At 34.3% G+C, this 23,376-nt stretch overlaps 1 protein-coding gene across 1 annotated transcript; it reads right to left on the minus strand.

Annotated features, from left to right (window-relative positions):
• Positions 1–19,265: 19,265 nt before the first annotated feature.
• On the minus strand, positions 19,266–23,104 carry LOC131030003 (leucine-rich repeat receptor-like serine/threonine-protein kinase BAM1). The gene is made up of 2 exons (XM_057960682.2): positions 20,503–23,104; positions 19,266–19,767 (listed from the first exon to the last, which is right to left on the minus strand). Exons 1-2 carry the CDS (start codon positions 23,102–23,104, stop codon positions 19,439–19,441), a joined length of 2,931 nt encoding a protein of 976 aa, XP_057816665.2. The 3' UTR covers positions 19,266–19,438.
• Positions 23,105–23,376: the final 272 nt, after the last annotated feature.

Raw genomic sequence — 23,376 nt, forward strand, 5'->3', positions numbered from 1 at the left:
CTTGTCTCCTCCTTCAAGTCTACATTCCCCTTCTGCATCTCCTTCTAAACCTGACCTCATTTCCTTGAAGTCTGCCTTGGTTGTTGAGTCTTTGATTCTCTCTAATCTGTTGCCTATCTCTAATGGTGGATACCGTGTTATTGAGAAAGTTGATGCACTTAGTGTAGAGATCAGAAGAGTGACTCGTTCTGAGAACTACTCTTTATCGCCTCCTACTCCTTGGGCTAGTGCCATAGCCACTCTAAATAAGGTGAAGCTTAAAGCTAAACATATCATACTAGAAAAATTTAAGAAACTGAATGAAACTTGGAATAGGGTTCAACACAGATAGTAAATTTTGGAATGGTGATTAAGCATGTTTGTTCTCCTACTATTTAGGAGACCCCTTATAATTTAAAGGACAATTCTCCAAAGAGTTGCTTTCTAACCCCCTACAAATCCCATACTACAACTGATAAGGAGGGGTCTGATGCACAACCCTCAGGGTGTGTCAAGGGAGCTTCTTCCAAGAAGAATAAGCTAGCGAAACAAGAGGGTGTTAAAAAAATTAAGGATGTTATTATGGATTCACCTTATTATGCATCTTGCACCGCCCCTTTTAGTTATCGCCTAAGAGTCACTAGTGGTGAGGAAGTGCCTTTTTTGAGCATTAGGTCTTCAATCGAGAAGGTTACTGGTGATAGTATGGAGGTGGACATGGGTAGTGTAGGTTTAAATGAGGAGGAGAAAGTTGTCAAGTGGGCTATTGTCCCCTTCAAGGGGAACTAGGGTGAAAGACTTGTTGAAGAGGTAATGAAAAAGTTTGGAATCAGGAAGGCTGCTAATAGAAAGAGATCTAAGAAATCTAAGAAAGCCAAAAATCCTAAAGGAACCTCCCACCTGGGTGCTGACCAGCCCTTTGAATTCAAAAGGAAGATCTAGAGGGATTCCTAGTAGATCTATTTCTCTACAAACATATAATAAAGCCCCACAAGGGTGACTACCCAAATGTTATAACAATTTTAAGTCCCATGTGAAAACTAATCCCTAAGTGCTCCTATGGAACTAAACATTGCATCATGGAACGTAAGGGGGTTGGAGACCTCAGATATAAAGTATGTGGTGAAAAGATTTCTTAAACTCTATAAAAACATAAATTTTGTTCTCCTCCACGAGCTTAAGGTTGTTTATTTTTGGCTTCATATCAACCTAAAATGTATTTCGAGGGAGGCTGGATATTTTACCACTAAACACACCAAGGGTAAAGGTGGTTCTTCTATTCTCCTCAATTTTAAATGGGTTAAATCTATCTCTAGATGGGGATTCTCTCCATGTAATAGATTAGTCTGGGTTATTTTGAAAATCAATGAATTGAAATTTGGTGTATGTACTATCTATGCTTCTAATGACTATAAGGAAAAGATAGAAATATGAAACCAGATTTTTGAGTTGGAAGATATTCCTTGGATTGTTGGGGAAGACTTCAACATGATGGAGGTCCTGAGAGATAAATCAGGTTGTAGTAGGGCTGAATGGAAAGGGGAGGAGCAATTTTTTTGGAATATAATGGTGGGGAAACTTGGACTAATTGATCCCCTAGCAAGTTGTAATAAAGATGACCAAAATATTTGGTTTACTTCGTGTAATCATCAAAGAGGCAACAAGAGGATTTACTACAGGCTTGTTATGTTTTTCTTTTAACAAAGATTTTCTTAGAATCATCAAGAACTAGGAGGGGTCATCCGTGAAAGTCATGCCCTATAGTCTCTTAGACCATCATCCTATTCAGGATTAGTTTTCGCATAGTAGTTTCCCTCCTAGGAGACTTTGTCATAAGGATAATTTTTCCCTCAACTCCAGCCCGTTAGAAGAGGAAGAGTTGCTTCAGGCTATCTACATTATCAGATGGTTTAATAGGCATATTAATAAGTTTAGTAGCCCCATTTAGGAATGGACCCAAAATGTTCATAGTTGGAAGACCTTATTTCAAATAGTAGGGAGGAAGGTGGCCAAAGATGACAGAAGAGTGGAGACTCTTGCTCACCACACCCTTCAAAAGGTGGAAGAGATAGTTCAATATAATCCTTGTGATGTAGAGGCTTATAAGGTTATTTGGTTAGCTAAGGACTCCCTAAGGAGGATTCATAACAAATGGATACAGGGGGCTAGAACCAGAGAAATAATTAATTGGTTGGAATAGGGGGATAAAGGATCCAAATATTTTATCCAGTTTCTCAAAGCCAAAGAAGCCAGAATTGGTATTGACAGTATCTGCAAGAATGGTTCAATCTTATCTGCTTAGGCAAGTATTTTGTGAGCATTTGCTCAATTCTATTAGAACCTTTTTTCTTCAGAGGATAATCAGATGGATAAAGCTAGGGATAGGGACTATATTAAAGGAATAATTGATAAGAGAATCAATAGAGAGGATTCCATACTGTTAGATAAGGAGCTCTATTTAGAAGAGATTAAGGAGGCCATTAAGGCCCTAAGCAATGATAAAGTCCTAGGGCTGGATGTGTTGCTGGCTGAATTTTACAAAAGATGAATTAAGTGGATTGGGGGGGATATGTTGCGTGTGTACCAAGAGGCTATCACTAAAGGTACTTTAGGGGATGAAATTAATAAAGGGATCATTAGATTGATTCCAAAGGAGGGAGATAGAATGCAAAAAAAATTTTGGGGGCCCATTACTTTATTGAATGTATCATACAAGATCTTGGCCAAAGTACTTGCAAGGAGATTAGAAGACATTCTTCCCAAAATCATTACCCCTACTTAGACAGGATTTGTGAAGGGAAGATATATTCTAGAGAACCTACTCTCATGCTAGGAGGCCATGCATTGGGAAAATGAATCTAAGAAGGATACTACTCTTCTATTATTAGACTTGAGAAAGATTACGATAGAATATAATGGAGTTTTGTAATAATGATGATGGAAAGTATAGGTTTCCTTGATAATTTATGTAAAATAGTGAATATTTTGATGAAAGATTGTAAGGCACATGTTGAGATTAATGGTAGTAAGTATGAGTACTTTAATATTTCTATGTCTATCAAATAGGGGTATCCTTTAGAACCTGCTATTTTTGTTATCTCTACAGATGTCTTGTATTACTTAATGAGAGACTGCAAGACTTGATAATAAAGTCTAGGGTCTCGCCCCACCCAATGGCGAGGATCTCTCCACCATTCAATTTGAAAATGATAGAATTATCCTCACAAAGCTAGATCAGGATAATATGGACACTCTTATGGATAACATGGATATGTTTTGTGAAGCTTCTGGGAGTAGGATTTCACTACCTAAATCAGTTTTGTTAGTTTGGGAAGATCACCCACCTCTTTGGTGCTACAAATATTTGGTCTCTTAGGGAGAACCAAATCACTTGGTAAGATATTTAGGATTCTCCTTTGCTATCTAGCCAAATTTGAAGGCAATGTGGGGCTGGATCAGAGAGAATATTGATAAGAAGTTGGGAAAGTGGAATAGGCATTTCCTATCATTGGCTAGGAGAGTGCAAATATGTCAAAAGATCCTCTCCTCTTATAATATCTATTATAAATGTACTTGGATTTTTAGTATCTATCAGTTCTATCACATCCAGAAACAAATCAAGGATTTTTTATGGTTTGATGGTAAAGGGGGAAAGAAGAAGAATGTAGTGAAGTGGAAATGGTGTACCTTAAGAAAGGAGGTGGGGGTTCTTGGCCTCAAGGATTTGAGATGGTAGGGCATCTCCTTAGTAAAAAATTGGATCTTTAAATAATTGCAAAGTAATGAGCCTTGGAAGGTCATAATTAGACAAAATCTAGCTAGATCCACTCCTAAGAAAGTCTCAGTGTGGAAAGGACTTTCGCTCTGTGAGATCGTTGTTGTACACTTTGACATTATGCCTTCAGAATCCACTATTTTCAGATCAATATGGAACGCTTCGAAGGTCGTTAGCAAGAACATCTCCAATAATGGTTTATTTGGAGTGAATGGGGAGATATGTGGTGAAAGTTTAGTTTGGTGGAATTTGAGGTACAATGGAAAGCCTCTTGCTCTATTGCAAGGATGCTCAACTAAAGTTTGGGCTTCAAAGGGCATCAATATGCTGATTGATATCCCCCATAATGGCCATATCTTGAGTTGGAATGATTTATTGGTTAAATTTCATGTGCCCCCCTCCCATCATAAAACTTACACCATCCTTAGAGATGCCTACTCCCCTCTTGGCCTACCTAAGCCATGCCAGTCCGATGAATATACATTTCTTATATTTTAGTGGCCTGATGGATCCATTTGGCCTAATGTCAAATCTAAGTCCGTATATTTTGTCGTTACCATTGATAACTCCATCCTCTCCCATGCCGATTCCTGTTGGAGTCTAGGTCAATATCATGTGTTCCAATAGAAGGCCTTTGTGAATCTGTGGAAGAGATCTAATGAGCCTAAAAAGAAATCTTTCTGTTGGTTATTTTTGTTGCATTTAGCTTCCCATTAGAAAGCCCGATGGTGATGTGTCTATCTGTTCTTGTTCTAAGATGCTTGAAAATGTCAAGCACGTCCTTTTTGACTATTTATTTGACAAGGAAGTCTAGAATATAATCTATATTTTTATTGGTTATAATATTCTGGTTTCTGAGGTGGTTACTAGTTGTGTTCAAAGCCTTAAAAAAAATACAATTTTTTTTTGGTCTATTTTTCCTCTTGAATTTATATGGCTTATTTGGACATTTAGGAATGATAATCTTTTTAATGGTAGAGATATATCCCTTACCGAGTCTTTGAGGAGACTCATTGTGTATAAAATTGGTATGTAATTTACAGTGACTATGAGCCTAGCTCGAAGAAAGTTTGATAACTTCCTGCAAGATGGCCATAACAGAATCTTCACATGTGAGGTATCACATGGATTCTCATGGAACAAGACAATTTCAAGGAGAGCTCTCTATTCAAGGAAGGATTGGCGAACTTCAAGAGGGACTTGTAGGCACATAAAAACAAACATGGACAAGGACCAATGCTAAACATACCAATGGCAATCCCGGTGGCACTTCCCTATGTTGATCCTATACTATAGAGAAGTGAATTGAGATGGAATGAAGGCCCACAAGGGTGGACAACAAGGGTTGAAATTGTGGGTGACAATAGTTCTCCGTTTGGGGAAATCATTTTTTGATATTTTGTATATGATCTATATGCTCAGTTTAGGGAGTTGCTCTTTTTGTATATCCTCGCACTTTATGTAGCCATCGATTTTGATGCTATTGTATATACCCTCCAGTGGGGGGTGATGTAGACCATATTCTAGTTGTTTGCCCTAGTGGGCTTTTGGGGTTACTTTGCTTTGTTGTTTTTTATGTAATGGATCTATCTTATAACTAATAGAAAAAATATATAATAGAATTATTAAAAATTAAAATTAAATTTTATTTTTATTATAAATGAGGTGATAATTGAAAGATCCAACTTTCTTGTAATTCAATTTTTTAATCAATAATTTTAAAAATAATATAAAAATTAAATTTTTCAATTATAACAAAATGATTATAGCAACTTTAAAGATTTTGAGAACTTTTTTTTTGATAGGCAATGGGCTGAAGCCGATAAGGTGTACATACCCTACCCCCTTGTGGGATTTGAACTTGTGACCTTTCTTTTAGGAGCACAAGTTCTCCACCACTAGGCCAACTCAGGTTGTATGCTTTTGAGATGTTAATAATATTAAAGAATTATAATATTTGATACTTAATAATTAAATCATAGTCTTCTTTGGAAAAAATATAATTAGTTTGTATTTTTATATAATAAATTATAATATTATAAAAGGATAAACATATTTAAATTTAATTTAATTATTATAACAATTTTTTTTTTTTAAGTATATAATTACTATAAAAATATCTTCACATTATTTTTTAAAACAAATAATAAATATGGTACAATTATTTCAAATTTTAAAAATATATAGCACTGTCTTTTCCTTTTTCTCCCTTTTAATACAAGTATTTTATGTTCATCGTTATTTTGTTGGGCAAAGTTGAGCAAAGCTAGCTAGCGGGGATTCGAAACTTGGTGAAGGTTTCACCATTGCATTGCATGGGTCACCCCTACATGTTATATTTAATAAACTTGTACAATGAAAAATTAATTACTAATTTAAAAAAAATATTAAAAAAATTAAATGGTTTATAAATTATTGTGCAATAAAAATTGATTAGAAAATTTATAAAATTATTCTATTACAATATGTAGATGATCCTATTTTATGAATTGAATTAAAATTTTCAACCTAATGTAAATATTAAATAATATATACAAATATTAAATAATATGTAACATCTTTTTATTGTAGAGATGTGTACCATCTTTAGTTGAAGTTAGGGTTAGGATGGGTTAAAATTAAGGTTTGCATTCTAAGATAAAGCATCGGTTAAAAGACCAGGGTTAGTAGTAGAACTCAATTAGGGTTAGAGTTGGTGTTATTTAAATTTAATTTAATTATTATAATTAAAATAAAAAAAATATTTTTAGTTTAAAATTATTATAGAAATGTTTTGATTAATAAAAGTGGGATAGGCCCGTACTAATACATATCCACAGAGCGACACCAAGAGCGCATGAGGGATGCACAACGAGCAAAAAAATCCCACACCAAAAATAAACAAGAACCCAATAGGGCAAACAAAGAGCCAACAACTAAACTAAAAAACCAACAAAACATAGAAGAACCAAAACAACCACAAAACACAAAACAATCACCCAACAAAGACACAAAGAGATGGTCTACTACATGGGTGTACCTTTTTCCTGCCAACAATGGCACAAACTAAGCACTTTACCAGAAAAGGATACTTTTTTGCTCAACCCAATCCTAGAGCTAGAAGAGACCAATGCGAAATTAGGGGTGGCTTTAACCAAAGATGTTGTGGGGCAAAAACTTGTAGCCAGGGATTCCATGCATTTTCTTTTCTTCACTTTTTCCTTTTCCATCTCGACCTTAATAGCATGTAGAGAGGCGTTGTGCTTACTAGTCGCATTCCTACAGACAAGGTTAACCTCCTTAATTTTCTTCTTGAGGGTCTCCTAGGATTTCTTAACCTCCTCTAGCTCGATCTTGGTCCTTGCCATCTTTATCTTGGATTCCATATCATCAATCCTCCCACCCACCTTATCCCATTTCTCATCATGCCAATAAGGTCATTAGTAGTTTTCAAAACTCCATCCTTGTCCAAATCATCCATCCAAGTGTTATCCTTGTCTTCTGCCTCAACCATCACCTCTAGCTGATTGATCTTTTTGATGGACACGTTCATCTTTGCAAAGAGACATTTTAACAGGTCAATAGTGTTTTAAAATCCTCATGCAAGTCCTTTTCAATTTTAGTAAGAATGGAGATATAGCTTAGGGGCTTGGTATTAGCAGAGGGGGAAGGTTTAAGGAGGAAGGGCTAGGTTAGCACAAGTTTTAGTAGGGGACCAGTTCGACCCTATGGTATCTAAAGAGTTTGAATCCTCTAAGGAGAGAGAATCAGAGCTAGAATCATCAACAATTTCCATATTCTATTGCATCTCAGGCTAGGTATCTATGTCTTGGTCCCTTTCATTGGTGGGAATGACTTTTAAATTTGGCCATTCTCATAGGGGTTCACCTAGTGGGCATTTTAGAACCTGAATGAGTCACTTCTCTAGAATTAGGAGTAATAATAAGATTAACATATGAATTGGGGTCATGAGTGGACCTAATCTCAATAGAAGGGACCTCACCAGAAGGGGATAAAGCCAAGTGAAAATCATACAATCTACAAATGATGCCTTGATGGAGAGTGGGTTTATCCTTAAAAATGGCTTTAGAAACAAACTGAGATGAAGAAGACATAAACTAGAAGGGAAAATTCATTCTTACCCTATGGTGAAGATGGTTTAACATGGGGAAAATCTATAGATGGAACCTCCTTCTCCTTCCGTCCAAGGTGAAGTACTTCATGAACAATAGGGTTGCCTCCTTCCATATTCTAGGATGTTCTTCTTGGTTGTAACCACTTTGAATCCTAGAAGCCCCTTTTCCCCAACTTCAAATAAATGATCAAAGTCCTCTTTATAACTCACTTTGAGTTTTTTGGGGAAGGAAATGTCATCAAGAGCTAGCCCCATCACCTTTGTGATCTCCGCAGAAACCATGAAGGTAACTCTTTTTTTTCAATGTAATTATTTTATGTTCATATTTAAAATGTTTGAATCAACTTATTCTTTTATTTTTAATAAATAAAAATTTAGATTATTGTCATCTTAATATAAACTTGATGATATTTAGTTTAAAAATAAATATTAATAATAGCTGTAATTTTATTGTAACAAAATTTGTATCTAATTTTTAATTTTGATTTAATTATATTTTATAATAAACATTTTATAGTTTTACATGATTTTTTGTTATATGTAATAATATTATTAAATTAAAAAATTATTCAAAAAATTAATCTTTAAAAAAAAATAAATGATTTAAAATTATTTTGTAATTAAAATTAATTAAAAATAATAATAAAATTATTATAATATGTAGATTAATATATTTTATGAACTACGTTACAATTCTTAATCTATTGTAAATATTACATAATATATACCAAAATTAGATAATATATATTATCTCTAAATTATACTTAAAGTTAGGATTAAGGTTAGGTTAAGGTTTGGATTAGGGGTTGGCTAAAATTAAGATTCTTATTCTAAGATAAAGCTTCGGTTAGGGTTAAGTTTAGTATCAATTAGGGTTAGAGTTAATTTTATTTGAATTTTAATTAATTATTATAATACAAATATTTTTTAAGCTTGAAAGTATTAAAAATCTATTTTAACAATTTTTATTTAAAATAAACATAAGTAATATACAACTATTTTAAAATTTGAAAATACATAATATTCCACTCTCTTTTTTTCAATTTTCAATCTAATATAAATATTAAATATTATATATCAAAAATAAGTAATATGTACCATCTTTGAATTGTAGGTAGGGTTAGGATTAGGGTTAGCTTAAGGTAAGGGTTAAAGTTTGTATTAGAGAAAAATTAGGGTTATAATTAGTGTTAATATTCAAGTACAAGGTTACCTTTAAATATTCAAGTACAAAATTACTATTCTAGGATAAAAGCTTGGGGTTAGGGTTACAACTGAATTAGAGTTAGGGTTAGCATTAAGGTCTAATTAGTATTAGAATTAGAATTAAATTTAAGATTAGTATTATGATTAGAGTTAATATGTGTTATATTAGAGTTAGGATGTAATTAATGTTATGGTTGTATTTGCAATACTAACAATGATCATAATCTCAACACCAACCCAGACCCAATCCCCAATCCCCAACCCTCAAATCTAATTCTAAGCCTAAACCTAACAATATTCTTGATTCAGAGGATTCTATTGATTTGGATGGAGAGTGGGAGCGGGAGCGGGAGCGGGAGGGGTTTCCTATGTAGGAGTTGTAGATGATGGGGAAGACGATGCTGCGGATGAGGATGATCTCATCCCTCTCCTCCTTTCACCTTCTAAGCCGTCTGATGGGGCTCTTTGTGGCTCTTCTTTGTTGGAATGGTGGGTGGAGGAGTTTGGCACCAAGGAAGGAGTGGAGGCTACATCTGCAATGGAGGCATTTTGGCAAGGGTTTTTTGTGGCCTCTGTTTCTCATCAGGGGTGTGTGGTGGTTCCTGTCATTGGCCTTTTTTCTGCTCTTTCTTTGGTGGGGGGTATTATCCTGATGGTGTTTGGGCGGATCTAGGACCCTGGTGGATCTCTTGTGGAGAGGCTCTATGTGTTCTCTCCTCTCCTTTGTGCTGAGGATTTGTTGCTGTTCTGGCCTTTGGCACTCTGGTTCTTCAAAGGAGCTTCCTTTTTTGATTCTTCTCTATTAGGCTACCCTCCTATGGATGTGGAGAGTTGGCTTTGGTGTGAACCTTTGAGAGGGGTTTCTTGGCTCTTGCTCTCTTCCCCTCCTTGTTTGTTAGAGGTGACAATATTTCCTATGGAGGTGGATATTTGGTGGAGGGGAAAGGGCTGGTTTTTGCTTATTGCTGGAGAGTGCTGGTTGTTGTCTTTCTGCTTCATTCTTCATCCTATAGACGTGGAGCTCTTTCTTATTGAGGTGGAGAGATGGAATGTTGGGGATTTTCAACTTTTGGTGCTCCTCTTGCAGAGTTGTCTTTGGTGTGAACCTTTGAGAGAGGTTTCTTGGCTCTTGCTCTCTTCCCCTCCTTGTCTGTTAGAGGTGACCATATTTCCTATGGAGGTGGATATTTGGTGGAGGGGAAAGGGCTGGTTTTTGCTTGCTGCTGGAGAGTGCTGGTTGTTGTCTTTCTACTTCATTCTTTGTCCTGTAGAGGTGGAGCTCTTTCCTATTGAGGTGCAGAGATGGAATGTTGGGGATCTTGAACTTTTGGTGCTCCTCCTGCTGTTGGCTATGGATGCTGGTTTCTTCTCTCTTGGGAGTCTCCTTGGGTGGGGCTAGAAGTTCTTTTTTCTAGACTCCCAGCTTGTCTCCTGGACTGGTTCCTTATTGTTGTTTCTTGGTTTGGCCTCCTTCCTTCTGGTTTTTGGGGTCTTTGTTCCCCCTTTTTCTAGTTGTGGGTTCCTGGTTTATCCTATAGGCAGGACGGTTGCTAATAGTTTTAAAGGGCATAGTCTGTCTTTCTGCTGTCTTTGGTTTGGGGAAAATCCTATGTTTGGAGTTATGAGCTCATCATTTAAGGTTGAGGGTGTCTGGAAAAACCCCTAGTTGCTGGTTTTGGGTTGCATTTTAAAACCCAGTTTGAAGGTTGAGGGAGCCTTTCAAAACCCCTTCTGGCCAGATTCAAATTGTATGAATATCTGCTGTAATCTGGTGTTGTTATTGAAGGTTAGGGGTACCTTTCAAAACCCTAATAGTTGGCTGAGGGTGCTTGGTATACCCTCGATTATTACTGTTTCGTGCTATAGTTTGGAGCTGTAGCTTTGTTGGGTGTGTTGTGACTATACTAGTTGTTGCTGGTTTTAGTCATCTTTACTGGATTTTGGCTGCGGTTTTTCATAGTTTATTTCTTTTAGCAGCCTACTTTGTTGGGTTCTAGATCTCGGTAAAATCTATTGGGTTTCGGGTCCCTCCAAAACCTATTGTATGGGGTTTCGGGTCCCCTCAAAACCTGTTTTTCCCCTAATCAAAAACAATATTCTTGAATCAGTTTCCAACCATAACCTTGAAATTAATCCTAACCAAACTCTAACTCTAACCCTACTTGCAACTTTAACCCTAACATTGACATTGACCTTAACACTAATAAGATAACCCTAAATTTTCATCTAGCCATATCCATAACAAAGAAGACATATCAATGATCAAGATCAAATATATTCATTATAATCTATTTCATAAGTTAATCATTTCCTTATATTTTTAAAAAACTATAGTGTACAATGAAGGATCCCAGGGGGTTTATGATGAGGATCTCAACTATTGATTTATGTTTACTGACATACTATAAATTATTATCACTATTTATTTGATTTGTACCTTCCTATATATATTATTTAATGTATATCTTACTATCAACATAACCGTTGCACCTCCTTTTGGTGCAAGTTTTAGCTAAGTAGATTTTTTAGAATCATAAATATTAATAATACTAAAACAATGATTATCAAGAGTTAGGTGGGTCCATAAAGCCTTATTGGTGGGGTCGCATTTAAAGACCACTAAATGTGACAATCATTTAGGATAAAGAAACATAACAGCTCTACGATATCTATCTTATAATTATTGCACAAATGAAAATTAACTAGCCATATGATATAATAAATTAGAGGAAGTAAACATCCTAGAATTTTAACCTCTTATAAAATAAATGTCTCACAAATCTCTAGATGTTAAATTAACTATTTTACATTCATATTAGAAAATCATTTTCTCAAATTTTTTTCTTCTCTATATGCACATTAATTCATTATTATGTCAATAAGCCCTTGGTTTGCGGGTGAAGTTGGAAGCTTCTTAATGAGCCCACTAGAGATTAAGTCTTGTTGAGTGCAACATTGGATACCCCTCAGTTGAATGGTTACCCCTCATCCTTAGCTCTTAAATGAAGAGGATGAATATCTTCCTATAAAGAATTTATTTTGAAATTTTTTTTTCCTTTTTATGAATATAAATCTAAGCCTTGTTAAAATCAAAATAACAAATACCATAGTAATATCCTTAACTCTTAATTGAAGAGGATGAATAATCTTCCATCAGATTTTTTTTCCTTTTTTCAAAGATAAGTCTAAGCCTTATTAAAATCAGAATAATAATACCATAATAATATCCTTGTGAGTTTTGTTTTTTTGACTAAAAAAGGTAAAAATTTATTCATTCACAAAAAGAGATACAAAGCATTACACCATCTTGTCAGTGTCCACTAAATTATCTAACATATGAGACAAAACCGGAGGCAACTATCCCCAATCCACAATATTCAAATTCTACATTTGATTAGAACTCCATTTGGCTAGACAATCTTACAACTCTATTCCACTCCCTAGGAATATGACTAAATGTAACGGATTCCAAAGAGCCACACAACCGAAGAATCTATTTAATAACTGCAACGAAGTGCCAACTAACACCATCAAGTCGTTGACCATTCAGCAAAGTCACCACCACCTCAGATTCACAAATAATCCTACACCAACGAAGACTACAACCACGCTCCACAGCATACAAGATGGCAAGAACCTCCATTAAATTATTAGTATGAATACCCTTATAAATAGAAAATATAAACTGAACATCATCAGAACTATCACAATCAAACCCACCAATACCATCAGTGTCAGAATTTGATAGAAAATCATTGTACAATGTAAAACCAAGGTTCTAACTGATTGAATCGGACCAGACCAAAAAGTTTCAAACCCCATAGGTTGCGACTACTTTTCACACTGATATATAAATTATTATTTATACAGAACTGTTTAATTCGGAAAGTAGTTTAGTGCGCAAACTTTAACGTTAAAAATTGTTCAAATACTTGTGAATAGTTTCTCGCACAGCTTTTTAGAATCAAATCTTGCTATTACTGCTTTCGCTCGATTTCATTCCGGCACTCCACTTGTTAATTAATGTTACTGGTCTCCATTTTTAAAGATGAAATTCATAAATGCTTTCTGTTTTTAAATGTTCAGTGAAAAAACTACACACGACTCTTCGGACAACATAAAATTTTGGATATCTTAGCGTTATAGTGGAAGACAAAATCATTTCCGATACCTACCATTATTAGTATTATTTTACATTATGTAAGCATAGAAATTGACTATTCAGAAATTCTGATGTTCCTTAGTTTGACTCCTTTACAACGGCAACATTAATTTTGATAGAAAGATGTTTTAAAGACTATGCTAAAAGATGAGAAGCATTTAACATTGTCAAAGATGATAAAGGAGGATGCTTAAACAGTATATCTCTAAAAGCAACAAGGAATATTTAGTTGGGAACTGAGTAAAACACGAGAAGATTTTTCAACGAGAAAAAAATCTTTGTTTGGAAAGGCAAAGAATAAACTCAGACCAATATGTAAAACCTAAAAAGGTTATACTTGTGCGTGATAGCTACCTCCAATGTTCAGTGAATCCCACCATAGCCCTAGTGGACAAGGCGATGAAAGAAAGGGGAACAGATGACTTGGAATAAATGACTGAATCCCACCATCGATTAAATAAACGTTAATCGATAGAGATGGGGAAATCAACAACAGACGTTCGACATATTGCATTATTTATTTTCTAAATGCAAGGGTTATTTCTCAAGCTAATTGAGATCAGATGGGTCGGAAGCTGGTTAATCACCATTTCAAAAGTTTTGACTGTTTTTTAATATTTTTACATGTAGATGAGGCATAAAATTCTTATTGATAGTTTGATTATATGATATATCATATGATATTAAAAAAGAGACGGATGTGATATGTGTAAAAAAATGATTGATTTATTGTTTTGACCTAAAGATTTTTGTAAGGAAGAAGTATATTGCATTTAATACTGTTTGAGGATCATAGGGCAGCTTGTTTTTTCCTTTTAAAAAATTTAATTTCAATGCATTATTTTTAATAATAATATAGAATAATCATTTGAATTTTTATGATAATCTAATGAAATGAAATACATTCAATTTATTATCAGTTAACATAGATATTAATGATAATTTATAATTAAATGTTAGGTTGAGAAATTAAATGAAAAAGGATAGAAATACTTAATTCTATAATCAATGTGATGTGTTAAGTATGATGTGGTGCATACACTAATGACCTAGTTAGGTGTACTCTATTTGAAGTTCCATGTTATACCATAATTGCTTCCTTATTGAATATGTGGATATAGAACATTTTATATAGGTCCTAATCTACTTTATATGTTTTGTATCTCATTTTATTGGTAATGTGCCTCTTCTTTTTTATTGAGCTGATTCTTTGCACTTAAATGAATGCTAATGACTAATAATGTTTATAAACATGTAGCCTGGATTACTAGATTGCAATCATCATGTTATCCTATGTAAAACTCCTGATTTGATAGACTATTATGATCAAGATAAAGGTTGGAAATCAATATAAAAGTGGCCAAGTGTCTTAAAATGATTGTGTATATTTTCATTATTTTTAATGCATCAATTCATAGTTTTCTTGGGTTGTTGTGTCCTTTGATAAGAATGATGGTAAATAATATTTGTTGATGTCATTGATATCTAATATGAACATAATTAAATTTATCTAAATAAAAGTATTAAAAAAAAAATCACACAAAGCATGTACTAGGTACACTTAAGGTGGGAATAAAAATAGGTAGAAATTGATAAAATTTGAATTCAAAATTTTGAATAAATTTAGAGATAAGATTTGTGAGTGCGAAATTGATCTCACACTTGTAAAAATGGTCAATTCAAGACATAAGAGAAATAATACATTTGTAGGAAAATAATATCGAGACATTCTTAAGGATAAAATAAATAAATGATAATATTCTTTTGAAACAATAATCTATGTTTTTATATATGTTAATGTATATCTAATTGAGGATCTATAGGATGAAGGACATAGATGTAACATCATTTGTAAATATATAAAATCATATTAAAGGACTCTCTCAAAATGGGCCCATAAATTTTTTGATATCTACCATTCCATTTGCCTCAATTTGAGGAGCACAAAAAATTTAAACATAACATATGTTAAAGAATGTAATAATACATAAATACATATTTAATATATAGATTCAAACAAAGAAAACATATGATTTTCATATAATATAATAGACCCCACTAGGTGTTTATTTCTATTCATCCTTCACATATGTTTTCCATGGGAATTTGTTAAAAAGAGAAATAATGCAAATAATACTAGCATTTTTCTTGCAAATAAAATAGACATAAATTAAAAACTTATTTACCCATCTAGAAAATTGAAATGTAGGAAATGAAAGAAATTTAGGATTAGGAGATTTTGTCTTTATAAAATTTTATGTAGCTCAATACTGTGTAACATATTTGATAATGCTTGTGTTATATGCTAATCATCTATTTGGACATGATGATATTTTCTTATGGAGACTTTATGACTAGTTAAAGGGTAGATTATAAGAATGCTAATAAAATATATCAATTTATTATTTTAAAATTATAGGATTCAATGAATTGGAAGAGTGAAAACTAATATATTAAATATAAATTTTATGCATTCATGTACTTATTTAAATTAGCAATTATGATGATTTAACTCAATCATGTAATAGTCAAGTAAAGAATAATGAGAGATAAGGAATAAAAATCCCATCAACTAGAGATGAGTTTAAATGAAATAAGGTTTCTCACATATGGATAGTTGAAATATTTAATATTCTTTCGCAAATGTTAATATAAACAAAATATATGCATGTATATAATGAAATAGGATGGACATTTTTCTTAGTGTAATGTCTAAATGAATACGAACAAAATAGTTGAAATAAGGAAAATATACTTCAAAGAGTATTGTAAATCTATGATTATAATCATAATGTAATGGAGGGGGGTGCACAACGTCACAAAAGGTAAGAAGTTAAGAAAATTAAAAATAAGGGAAAAAATTGGAAGTATAAGTTGTTTCCAAATATAAAGATGTATATCTTGAATAATTTTAAGATATTTTAACCATAATGATAGGGGAAAGGTACGATTCTTGTTGAAGTGTATAAATATGTGGAAATATAAGCTCCATATAAAATGGGGGACATATTTTGGCATATGTATTGTAATGGCTACATAATATTAAAATAAAAAAATACATAAAATACACATAATTAAACACAAATTGAATGAACTTGTTAAAAATATTAGAATAGAGATCTAATATTAGATTTCAAGAAAATGTCTGAGTATTTAAGTCCAATGACTAGGCATACATAAGGAAACTATTTCCTTTACATGAATACCTTAAGGTTGAGTACAAAAAAATACATAAATTGTAAAAATGAAACATTCTTGATAGATAGTCTTGACATGCGACCTTTGAAAGAGAACAACATGAGGGAGAACATCATTGGAGCGATTTTACCACCCAACAATGAAGAATATGATACCTCACAATCCTTTGAATGAAGAGTACCTAACCCTATAAAAGGATTCTTATCATTAAAGGAAATAAGTTGGATTACATAGATGTTGGCATCTTTAAATTAATATAATAAACTATAACAATTTGAATAAGTATACATCTAGAAAGTCACCATTGGCTAAGTCATTATGTCTAGGGGATCCAATTTGTCAAAGTTACGGGCATGGATTGAATCTAGCCCAGACATGTCTCTGGGAGTTTGTACTTTTGTGGATGGCTTTTATAGCCATTAATTATTTTTTAATGTAAAATACTTCTCTTTAAATGCAAATTTTATATTGGACTTTTTGAATGAAGGATTACATACCATCCTTGAGTTTATTTTTCTATATAATATAGAAATATGCAATTTTTATTTGAGTGACTACTTTGACAGGATTATCAAAGATGGTATTTTTAGGGGGATTGGAGTCAATGATTGTGGGTGTAAAAATAAGATTACAACATTTGGATAGTGTTGGACAAATGATAAAAGATGCCACATGGTCAAATAAAGTTGGTAGAAATATTTCACTTAGAAAAGTGAGGATTTGGATGAGAGTGTGTGGTTTGGTGAAAGGAACCTATGGCAAAACATGGGCTCACTAAAATTAGTATGAATAGGAGCATGGAAAACATGGCTAAAGGTGGATGAAAGACTTAAAATAAGATTATTGATTCTAAGATGATAAAAATAGAAATGAAGGACAACAAAAATAGTATGAAGATAAGAAATGGAGGCTACAAATGATAGTAATAATCCTATCAAAAGACAAGTGTAGATACAATATAAAATTATCGTGGATTATAATATCTATCAATGAAATTTTTAAACTCTTGATATAGATGAACTAGTATGATCAACTAGGTTCATCAAATGAAAGTTTAGGTAAAGAGATTTTTTTCTAAACTCATATATAAGTGGTTGTTAGAAGTGGAATTGAAAAATGTTGCAGATTCACCAAAGGAAAAATGTGAAAAGATATAACTATTCTTTCTTAAGTTTCCAATTTCTACGTACAACTATGTGTAAACTATGATGTAAATCAAGGTTATTTTAATGCTATCTAAATACAAATGCCAATTATGATAACCTGAGATAATCTCCATCCAACAAAAACTATATTAAAAACTAGTGATGTGTTGGGATTGATAGTATAATCGATTGCTAAAAGCAACTATTCTAATCAAATGTAATGAGGACTTGAAAACTTGAAATGATGATGCTAAAATATTATAAAATAGAAACTAGATGACTTAGATGCACCAAGATTAACATGGTCTTTAAGAGACTTGTTGGAAATCTAATTCTATATTTGCTTATACAATTTGGAAGCTTTTTGAGAAAAGGACATGCAATGATGCATTAAGCTGATTTTTAAATGACGATATGATAATTAGATAAAAGTTCTGCTAGATTAGGTTGATTGATTAAATGAATTATGGTTTGTCCTTTCATAAAATAAACTAGCATATAAACCACATATTTAATGTTCAAGCTAACAACTTATTTGCTAATAGGGAGTACGTTGACTTAATCTTTAGCTGGGAATTGATTTAAAAATTTCAAATACAGGGTCAACTCCATGTTGTAGATCTCAATTAAGTTCAAGTCCATACTTATGGATTCCACACAAGTTAGAGAATGGCTAATCTATGTATAAGGTTTAGACTGTTAAAATGTGTAAAAATAAGGTTAGATTAACTTACCATGTTTTGTGTATAGAAAAATAGTATTTATACATTATTGTAACTATTACATTTGAAACATCCTTTCCAAAATAAAATAAAATAAAAAGATATATTTGTCATCATCCCACAAATAAAATTTCATACAAATAGCTTTTATTTCTCATATTACAATCTAAATCCATTACTTATTTTTTTCTTTGAATTCTACAACATCTTTGTCAATAAAAGAGGGGTAAAAATTTATTGAAAACAGAGAAAGAGAAACAACAAAAGAGGGCAAACTGTCCAACAAAGAGAAACTACATCATAGACTTATTATGACTAACAAGCTGATCTAGCACCTGAGACAACTTTGGAGAGAGTTGACCCCTATCCTCAATAGACCAACCCTCCCTAAAATTAGAAGCCCATTTGGCTAGACAGCCAGCCACCCCCTTCCATTCCCTGGGAATATGCATGAAATTGATTGACTCAAAAAACTCACAGAGCAAAAGAATCTGACAGATAATCTTTCGAAGCTGCCAACTAACACCATCTCAGTTCTGCTGGTTCAATAAAGTCACCACAATCTGGAAATCAGACTCAAACACTATGCATTGTCAACCAAGAGAACAACAACGCTCTAAAGCAACCAAAATGTATAAATAATTCCTACCTAATTATGCATTTACTTAACAAACAACGTAAACTATGTAAACTAGTGGCATATTAAATTGTTTCTCGTATGCAAACTATTTAACTGAGAGGCTTGTTGATAGTTTTTTTAATGGAGATGAGAGAAAAGCAAACATTTACATAGAATAAAATAAACTATCTATATTCAGCTCTATAGGAGACCTTGTAGATGTGGTGAGAACATAGATACAATAATTTGATAAATTTATTCACAGCTAAGCTGCTAATATCCCAATTCTGTCAGAAGATGTGCACCCTCTCAATTCCTTATAAATATAGTGAGCGTAACAAACATACCTTACAAAGCCAAATTTATATTTTCTATATCATTCTTTTATTACTGACTAATGCAAGCCTACTATTAATAGTAGCATGAACAGATCGGCACACACAAGAGAATGGATTTTCTATATAATAGATTGAGTCTGGAGCTCCTCTTCTTCATCTTGGTTGGTGCAGGCAAAGCTATTATTTGAGGGATTTGGTGTTTGGGAAATCAGTAAGCATATGGACAACCTCCCTCATGCTTGGCCTTTGTTCACTGCGCTCTTGTAAACATAGCATTGCAATATTGAAAACATGCATCACCTCTTGCAAAGGGACACTGGACAATCTCGTGTCTGTGACTTCCATAACTCTTTCTTTTGAAGAACCAGTCATTTTTCTTACCCACTGAACAATATCCAGTTCCTCCCCAAAGTCACCAACTGCCTTTCTCCCACATATTAACTCTAGCAGGACAACTCCAAAGCTGTAGACATCACTTTTCTCATCGACTTGAAGGGTGCAGGCCTCTTCTGATATCAAAATAGGATGCCAAAGGACACATTCAAATATGATTTACATAAAGAAAACAAAATGCATGAAAGAATTATATCAATGCCTGAAAATGTTGTCATTCAGTGGTGACCAAGAGTGAAGCTATGTTAAGACAGAAAAACTGTTAAATAAAAGGATAAAGGAGGAAAGAAAGAAATTATTTTTATGATTTCAAATGATTGAAGCATGTCAATCAATCGACTGTACATTGTAGAGGAAATAAATCTAGAAAAGGAGGGAACGGGAAGAAATAAATTCTTCATGTTAGTAAATTTCTATAATTCATGAGACTGTCTGTTGTTGTTTCTGGATTCAATCGTGTGAGTGGTTTTGCATCAATGTTTCAGATCATACGCTATGATTCATCTTCAAAATGACAGTGAGTGTTTTAATCTCCTTATGCTCTCTACCATCCTGATCACAGAATGTGATCCGAAACATTGGTACAAAAATACTCATGTAGTCGAATTCAGAAACAAAAACAGACAAATAAATTCTACTTAATGCCACGTGCTGACTTATGTGACTTATGCTAGTAGAGTGCAGGAGAAAAGCATACCTATTTTGATCTTCCTCTAAATCTATGTGAATGTCAAAAAAGCATATATAAATCTATTTGAAAATCTGAGAAAAGTTAGTTGACTGCAAGAGAAAAGCTTACCTATGTGAATGTCATTATAAATCAAATTTGAACTTCCTAAAATAAGGCATACCTGGAGCAATATACCCATACGAGCCTGTTATGGAAGACATGCAATTTGAGGCAGCAGAATATTGAAGGAATTTTGTCAGTCCAAACCCTGCTATACGGGCTTCAAAATTGGAGGCGAGGAGAATATTATTGGACTTGACATCATGGTGCACTATAGGTGTAGAACAGTCATGATGAAGGTAGGAAAGGCCCTTTGCAGCCTCTATGGCAATTTTGTACCTTATCTCCCACTGCAGGTACTCGCCTTCTCTGCCATGGAGTAGCTCTTCTAGGCTTCCATTGGGCATGTATTCATAGACAAGTAGATTTGTCTCCCGGTTCGAACAAAACCCGAACAATTTCACTATATTCCGATGCCGAACATTCCCTAAAGTCAAAATGTATGTGTTAAATTCATGATCATAATCAGGAGAAAAGCCTCTGCCTCTGCCCATCTTTCTGGCTCTATCAACAGCTAGCAATTTCTTTACAGCAACTTGTTCTCCGTTTGGCATTAAACCCTTATAGATAATGACAGAACCATCATTCCCAATGATATTGTCTTCCTTGAGGCAGCCTAGCACATCCTTAGAGGAGAAATGGAGTCTTTGGAAAGCTGTTAGTCTCCAGGTCCTTGAGGAATTTAACTTCCACAGGGTTCTTAGTTTAAAAATGGCAGGAATAACGAAGGCCAAAGAGCAAATCAACAACCCAATCACTAGAAGCAATTTAGCAGTAGTAGACATAAATACACCATTTTTCCTATAGGATTGAGAAGATTGGTTGTAAGCTGGAGCTAAATAAGGTTCAAACAAACCTGGATTTCCTACAAAGGAAGATGCATTGAAGAAACCGTATTGCCTACTCTGAGGTACCAAACCAGACAAATTGTTATAGGACAAGTCTACATACAACAAGCTCTGCATACCTTCGATTTTTTTTGGAATGTTCCCAACTAAACTGTTTCTAGAGATATTAAGATAGTTGAGATTCTGCATATCAGTGATTTGTGGAGGAATATTCCCACTCAGATGGTTTATGCTCAAATCTATTTTAGACAGCTTCTTAAGTCTACTTATCTCGCTTGGAATACTCCCATTAAACATGTTGCCATTTAGCAGAAGGGATTGCAAATGAACCAAATTACCTATTGCTGGGGGAAGAGGGCCACTCAGTCTATTATTGGATAAACTGACATGTTCTAACTTCAGAGAAATAGAAATGGATGTGGGTATGCCTCCTGCTAGATGGTTATCATTAAGTTCAATCATCTCCAACAAGGGAAGATTGAGAAAGCCATCTGGGATTGCACCATTGAAGAGATTTTGTCCCATACGCATCTTCCTTAATGACTTGCAGGTGCCTAGAGCTTTTGGGATGGGGCCAAACAAAGCATTCTGTAGCATAATAAGAGATTCGAGTTCATCGTTCTTACAGAGATAAGGGGGTAGCAGACCAGTCAACATGTTCATGGAGAAGTCGAGGTGCTTGAGTTTGCTATTCTTACCTAGATTCAGAGGAATCTGGCCAGTGAAGTTATTCTTCCATAGCCCAAGCTGTTCAAGGTTAGGGAGCTCTGCTATGAAAGAGGGAATAGTTCCATGTAGTCTGTTCTTAAACAGATTCAACAGCTTCAAGTTGTGCAGCCTTTCAAATTCTTCAGGGATATGGCCTGTAAGATCATTGTCAGCCAAGTCCAGATATCTGATGCTTGACAGATCTCCCAAACTACAAGGAATTAGGCCAGAGAAGGTATTCATTTGCAGGTACAAGGTTTCTAGTAGCCTTAGTTTTCCTAGCTCAGGAGGAATAGGCCCTGAAAGAGTACAATTTGCCATATCCAATACAAGAAGATTTGTGAGGTTGCCAAGCTCAGGAGGAATCCCCCCTTGGTAGGAACTATAGGAGCCAAGGTAGAGCTGTTCCAACATAACAATTTGGCCAAACTCACTTGGGATTGTCCCAATAAGCTCATTTGCACCCAGTGCCAGGTATCTCAAGTTTCCCAGCCTTGAATATTCAAGTGGGATCTTGCCAGAAAAATAGTTGCTTCCCAAGTGCACATGTTGCAGCTTGCTTAGGTCACTCAACTCAACAGGCAATGGCCCTGCAAAACTGTTGTTGTAAACATCTAAGACTTGCAAGTCCTTACAATGGGAAATGCTGGAGGGGAAGCTACCAGCAAAGAGATTATTGGAGAGATTCAAGGTTCTCAGTGTGGGAATATGGAAGAGTTCACTAGGTAAAGGACCAGTGAAATTATTGGAAGCAAGTGTGAGATTCACAAGATTGCGTAGCTTCCCAATTTCAGGTGAAACTGAGCCATTCAAATTCATATGGGAGATGTTAAGTCCAACAACTAGATAAGACTTATCACATTGGACCCCCTTCCACCAACAATGGGAAGTTGAATTCGATTTAGACTCATCATTCCAGTCTCTCAAAACATCTGGCGAGCCTTCTGCAACAGCAATTGTTTTCTTCAGGGAAAGCAGGACATGGGCCTCGCCAGATAGCCTTGAAAAACCATCTACTGCCCCTGCCCCTGCCCCCGCCCCTGCTTCATCGGTAACTAGCAACACCAGCAAGATGAAAGTAAAGGGAAATCTATGATATTTTGACATGGTGGGAAGGAGATACTCGCCACTAGTATGAAAAGAAACTTATAACCAGGTTATTGGGGAAGCTTGAGGAGGCATAACCTTGGCTGGCTTATAATAGGCTTGAAGTGAAGCAACCTAGCCTTTTCCCTCTTTAAAAAATGTTTTCATGGGCTTACGTGGACAATAGACCCTGATTCTGATACTGTTGACCTAGTAATGCAGTCAATTTCTATTCATACGAAACAAAGGTCTATAGTACAATCTTCCTGTCATGCTATTTTATGCAAAAAGTC

The sequence above is a fragment of the Cryptomeria japonica genome, chromosome 7 (genome assembly GCF_030272615.1).
Source record: "Cryptomeria japonica chromosome 7, Sugi_1.0, whole genome shotgun sequence".
Taxonomy (NCBI): domain Eukaryota; kingdom Viridiplantae; phylum Streptophyta; class Pinopsida; order Cupressales; family Cupressaceae; genus Cryptomeria; species Cryptomeria japonica.

Excerpts from the sequence above, each read along its gene's own strand:
- LOC131030003 (XM_057960682.2), bottom strand. The coding sequence starts at position 23,104 with ATGTCAAAATATCATAGATTTCCCTTTACTTTCATCTTGCTGGTGTTG. Across the intron at positions 19,768-20,502 it reads GTATGGGTATATTGCTCCAG|AAGAGGCCTGCACCCTTCAA; the intron begins GTATGCCTTATT and ends TTTTGATATCAG.